Source organism: Myotis davidii, unplaced genomic scaffold, assembly GCF_000327345.1.
Source record: "Myotis davidii unplaced genomic scaffold, ASM32734v1 scaffold889, whole genome shotgun sequence".
In the NCBI taxonomy this organism is placed as follows: Eukaryota; Metazoa; Chordata; class Mammalia; order Chiroptera; family Vespertilionidae; genus Myotis; species Myotis davidii.
The window spans coordinates 456,957-462,956 of NW_006299519.1; the positions used below are offsets into that span (position 1 = coordinate 456,957).

Here is a 6,000-nt window from a genome sequence, read left to right on the forward strand (position 1 = left end):
CCAGGGTCATTTCTCAGGACCTTGTCTCAGGGTCTGCTTCTGTGATAACTCAATCTAAAACAACTAGGATTGGGTTTCAAAATAACTTGGATTTCAACAGTTAAATCTTGCAATATGCTGAGGTGGGGCTAAATATGTGAAAATGAGAGAAGTGCATTTGGGCTAGGGACTGCCATCACCAGACACCACCATACACACACACACACACACACACACACACACACACACACACACACACACACACACACACACACACCATCACCATCACCACTACTACCACAACACATGAACTTCTTCTATTTTTTTAAGTCTTTATTTGGGTGCCCTCTCCTCAGATAAATGTGTTTTGGCTCTGCCTCCCACCCAGGCAGGACCAGGTGATACAACTTCTTACACTGTCTTCTTCAGTGTTTCGTCACCCATTAAACTGTGATATTATTTAGGAAGTGATCAATTTATTCATTACATTTATTCTTTTAAACAAAAATATCAATTCTACATTTTAGGTAAAGCCCTGGGGATCTAATGCTTATAATTCCAGATATTATCCTTGACTTGAAAGAACTTTAGTTTATGAAGAGATGTGGAAAATGAAACTACTGCAGCATGTTGTATTGTGATGGGAAGAAATGGGGATCCATGAGCAGCCAAGTGGGGCTCCAAGGCCAAGTCTGATAGGTCAAATGAGGAGAGGCATCCAAATTGAGCTCTGAGAAAGGTGCAGGAGTTAACCATGTGTATGTAGAGGGAAACAGAAAGAATTCCAAGCTAATGAGAGTCTGGCACATTTGGGCAACAGATAATGATTCCTTTCAATAGTTTCAGCACTACATTATTTATCACTGTTTCTCAAGTGCTTTGCATAGTGCCTGGCACATGCAGATATGAAATAAATGGGTTTTGGATAAAAAATTACAAAAGTTGACAGAAAGGAAAGGAGGGAGGGAAGGAAGGAGGGAAGGGCAGAAGGAAGGAAAGAGGAAAAGAAGGTTCAATGTGCTGCCAGTTGGGTGGGGGAAACATGGGGCAGGCCTCAAAGAAAGGGACATTTGAATTAGCCTTGAAAAATAAGATTTCAACTTTACAAAATTCTGTCTGCACATAAACTGTGGTGCCAGAGGGGAATTATTAGGACTTTCACTGTATGTCTTAGGCCATGCAATGCACTTTATTAAATCAGTATTTTGAAGATACAGTTATTTTCTAATGGTATACTTTGGCTGAATTAAAAAAGGAGAAGAGATAACTACGTAATAGTCTGTAGTCTGTCATTTTTGGCATGGTTTCTATTTCACCTGACAACCAATTCTATATAATAAAAGCCTAATATGCAAATCGACCGAAAGGCAGAACGACCGGTGGAACGACCAGTCACTATGACACACACTGACCACCAGGGGGAAGGTGCTCAATGCAGGAGCTGTCCCCAGCCCCTAGGCCTCAGGCCAGTCAAGGCGGGTGCCAACGAGGGCCTCCTGATCACCCTGCCAGTCACCCCACAGATTGGCCCTGATCCCCGGCCAGGCCTAGGGACCCTACCTGTGCATGAATTTCATGCACTGGGCCTCTAGTTATGGTATAAATACTATTGGCTGATGAAAATGCACTAACTGCACCCAACTGTACCTCCTCATAGTGGATGACCCAGAGCTAATGTATCTTCTTTTTTTCCTCCCAAAGGCGAGAAATAGTCGGGGTGATGGAACCTCTGCCCCATAATGAAACATATTGTGACCCCGCATCTCTGTTCCATGTTGCTAATGATTACTCATTTATCCGGTAAAGTATAGTTTCTCCTCACTGTTTAACTAGTAAGGGTTGTGGACAGCTGTTCTAATGGCAGATAAATAGGGATCTATTAAGCAAAGACTATAATTTTTCTTTCTATCTCCACCTACTTTCCAGTTCCCCAAACCTCAAAATAGATGATGAATTTCCATTCAATTTAACTCAACACAATTTATTGGGTTAAATAAAACTGTTTGAGATCTTTTCTCTCCCATCAAGGAATTTATAGTATCCTTATCCTTGAGATAAAAACAAAAAAAGTGTTTTTGTTTATCTTATTGTTACTGGCAGAGTTCAGAGTGATTGTAATAGAAAGACCATTTTTAACATGAAGTGCAAAAACCTATGTTCTTCACCTATTAGCCCCAGACTTGAATTTGCTGAGCCTCAGTTTATTTATACAGAGGAAATAATACTATTGACCTGCTGTAAGGACTGATTGGTATCATTTATATGAGAAAGAGCTATCCATCTGTAAAACACAATACAAATGTGAGCTAACATTTAACAAAATAATACTGCCTTTTTATCAGCTGATACAGAAATGCATGTAGGTTATGATGAGTCTATAAGGGTTCATGTTTGGGTCTTTCTGGAGAAAGAGGTTCGATAAGTATCTCTTTGATTACTAGGGCCTCAGAATTTAAATATATGCCTCAATCTATGACTTTATCATAGTAACTAAGCATGGGCCTGCTTGTTTTCTTTGTCTCTTTTACAGTTATTTCACAAGGACCATTTTTGAATTCCAGTTTCAAGAAGCCCTCTGTAAAATAGCTAAACATCAAGGTCCTCTCCATAAATGTGATATCTCAAATTCCAAAGAAGCTGGGAATAAGCTGCTGTAAGAAACGCTTCAAAATGTTGAACTTCTCCTACTATCCAAAATTACTCATTTCAACGCCTATGTCTATGTTTAACTTTGATTTCTTTTGTCTAAAAAGAAAAATTTTGGCCTCAAAATGTCCTCATCCACTAATTAAATGTTTGTTTTGTGGTCATATGGGAACTTAGACCATGTGATGGCTGGACAGGCCACCTCCTTTCTCCATGTCAGTACTACAGAGTTTCCTTTGTAGTAATTGGAAAGGAGAAGAGACTGAAGGATAAATACATCTATTAACATGCCTTATTTTCTTATCTGCCAGGAGCAAACTTACCCAAGCCAAAGAGGAGAAACCATAGATCATACATGTAAATATATGTGCACCTGAAATCCCTCAAAAGGCCCTGAACTTATCCCGCCCCCCTTTTTTTCCCATGTAGTGAAATGCTGAAACTTGGAAAATCAGAACCCTGGACCTTAGCACTGGAAAAGATTGTAGGAACAAAGAAAATGGATGCAAAACCACTGCTCAACTACTTTGAGCCTTTGTTTACCTGGCTGAAAGAGCAGAATGGGAATTCTGTGGGATGGAACTCTGGTAATTCTGTGGAATCGCGCTCTGGGAATTCTGTGGGATGGTTCTCTGACTGGAGTCCATGTGAGTTTACTGAGTTGACACATTTCAAATCCATCCCTCTCTGCTTCCCCTAGTCTTCTCTGGCCCCAAACTACCCCTCCTCCTGGTTTGTTAGCCTGATATTTAAAATAAAATAGTATAACATCCCCAAACCCACTATACTCAAATCTTACTCATCAAAGACAATAAAACTTAATAATGGTTTTTAGTAAAGAAATTATCAATATTTATATCATTATATCTGCAGAGCCAAGTAATATACTATTTTATATCTTTTATTTTGTGGCTTTTGGTGATAAAAGGAGGTGCAAGAGTAAGCAGAAGTGCATGTCTAAAACTGGCCAATAAAGAAATAACAAGATAAATAAATTGTTTAGAAAGATAAAAGTAATTGCCAGAAAAAAAGTTAACTCAAGAAAGAAGACAGCATCCAGAAAGCAGTAGATTCAACCCAGAAAAGCAGCAAAGGGATGAAATTGAAAAGAATATTTGATATATTGGAATAGTTTGTATCTTCTCTCCACCCCCAGCTGTACCCGAATCTCAAGCCTCTCTGGGATTCTCTGGGACTTTTGAGGTCTGCACTGCCTCTGTGTACAAATTAGGCCACGACTTCCTGACCCTTGAGAAAGCACTTACCACTCCTCCATTACTTCTCATTTTCCAAAAGTGTGTTTAGATCTCTTTTAAAATTCATTTACTATCATTTTAATGGGATTTGGGGAGGAGAAGGAAATAAACACACATGGTCAACCTGTCATGTGTAATAACAACTGTGATTTCTCTTTAATCAGATGTTGAGCAAAGCATTAAAGTGAGGATAAGCCTGAAATCAGCTCTTGGAGAAAAAGCAGTGAGTATTCTGGGCACTTTCAGTGTACGCCCTTAAGTAGGACACAATAACACAATCAGCCCATTCCAGTGGGGTCTAAAAGATGAGTGCCCACATGGTTCTCTTAGGAACTACAAGTCCCCAATTCTAGCCTTTGGCTTTTGTTTATTTACTTTCAGTAACACATTCCTTATTGGATTGGCTATGTCTACTTTTTCCTTGAAGGTGTTATGAAGACCAATGAGAAAGCATCCAAACTTAAATATCAAATACCCACCCTTACAATTCACTCTTATCACCATTACTTGTGTTTGAGGGAGAAAACATAGTTATATTTTGAGAGATTGTTTGTTTTTAGAAGTAATGCAGGGAGCTTTTTTTTTTGCTTCGTTTTATTCAATCATCTATATCCTGGAAATGTGTTAAAAATGCAGAATCTTAGGCCCCAGCCCTGGACCTGACTATTCAGAACCTGCATTTGAACAAACCTCCAGGTCATTTGTAAACACAATAAAGACTGGGACACTCTGATTTAGAACACCGTTTCTCAAGCCTGGCTGTACACTGGAGTCATATGGAATGTCTTAAAAATATTAATGCTTGAGTCCCGCTCCCAGAGATTCTGACTTAATTGCTCTGGAGTGTGGCATCAAGAGTTGGGCATCAAGTGTTTTGAAAGCTCCCCAGGTGATTTTGGTAACAACAAAGTTGGAGAAGCACTGATGTAGAGATGCATTTTGGGATACCAAAATGTTTTACAGAAAATCATATTACTTATACCCTCTTGTGAATTACTTTAATCAGCTAGTTCTTTCTTCTCAACACTGTTTCAGGTTATCTAGTCTGAAAAAGTAGTTGCTTTGGTTGGGGAAGAGGAGAATGTTGTCTCAGGCAGATGGGAATCAAAGGACTGGGTCGGGGCATGGCACCCTGAAGCTTCTGCAAGATTAGAGAATAACCTGGGACTATTGGACAATCCAATCCAAGGTGCTATAGTAAATTGCTATTTGCACTGGATAGATCCAAAGATTGCATTTCCATTCCCTTACTTTTCCTGGGAAGTTAAATATTATCAAAGACCCCACATTTGTTGTAGCATATTTTTCATAAATAAGACATCCAAATATAAGTAACACAGTAGGAGTGAAACTGAACATTTTAAAAAGAAATAATAAAAATGGAGATGCATCACTTCCCAAGCCCTAAAAGATACATTTTCTATTTCTTATCATTGGGATTCTTTCTCTGTCTTGCATTATTAGTTCTCCATTGACCTAATAAATTTTAATCACTTTAAAGTATCCTGCAGATCAGGTTCCTTTTCAATTATTTTCTTTTTTTCTTAACATTTGTCTCATGTGCCCTTTCCATACATTGAGGGATTGGTAAAAACTGAAGACTATTGCCTTCAGAGGGTTTGAACATTCTAAGGCTGATTCACTGAGTAAACAGCTCTTCTGATGAGACCAGAATTATACTTCCAGCACTTCTACTGCACATCTGGGCTAGAATGTCTGTCTAATTCAAGCTATTTCATGGCAAAGTTCAATTGGATCTTTTGAGAACTCATCCTTTTTACCAAAGAACTTATATACATACATGCATAATCCACAAAATTGTGGGATGAAGACCTGGGGAGGGGGTGGAAGCAGGGTGGAGAGGTCAGTGAGGGAGGAGGAGAAGGAGACATTTGTAATACTTTTATCAATAAAAATAAATTAAAAAATATAGAAATAGTAACCAGAATATTATTAGTAGTAAATATTAATAATGTTATTACTATTAAAACAACCTTTTTCCAGAACTTGAGTGATATCAAACTGAAACTAATGTGACAGTTCTTTTGTGAAATCTTATAATTGTTTTTCTTAAAAGAGAAAGGACAGATGCAAAATTTTTGCTGCTCATTAATCTCTA

The 6,000-nt window shown here is 38.4% G+C and overlaps 1 protein-coding gene across 3 annotated transcripts in view; it reads left to right on the top strand.

Annotated features, from left to right (window-relative positions):
• Nucleotides 1-6,000, top strand: part of ACE2 (angiotensin I converting enzyme 2) — a 70,506-nt gene that overhangs the window by 57,303 nt on the left and 7,203 nt on the right. For 2 of the 3 annotated variants that reach the window (XM_006775210.2, XM_015571432.1), the window contains exons 13-16: nt 1,681-1,779; nt 2,510-2,632; nt 3,055-3,272; nt 4,046-4,104. In XM_006775210.2, coding sequence (XP_006775273.1) covers nt 1,681-1,779; nt 2,510-2,632; nt 3,055-3,272; nt 4,046-4,104 — 499 coding nt within the window. The remainder of the gene's footprint in view (nt 1-1,680; nt 1,780-2,509; nt 2,633-3,054; nt 3,273-4,045; nt 4,105-6,000) is intronic. The other variant, XM_015571433.1, reaches the window with a different exon arrangement.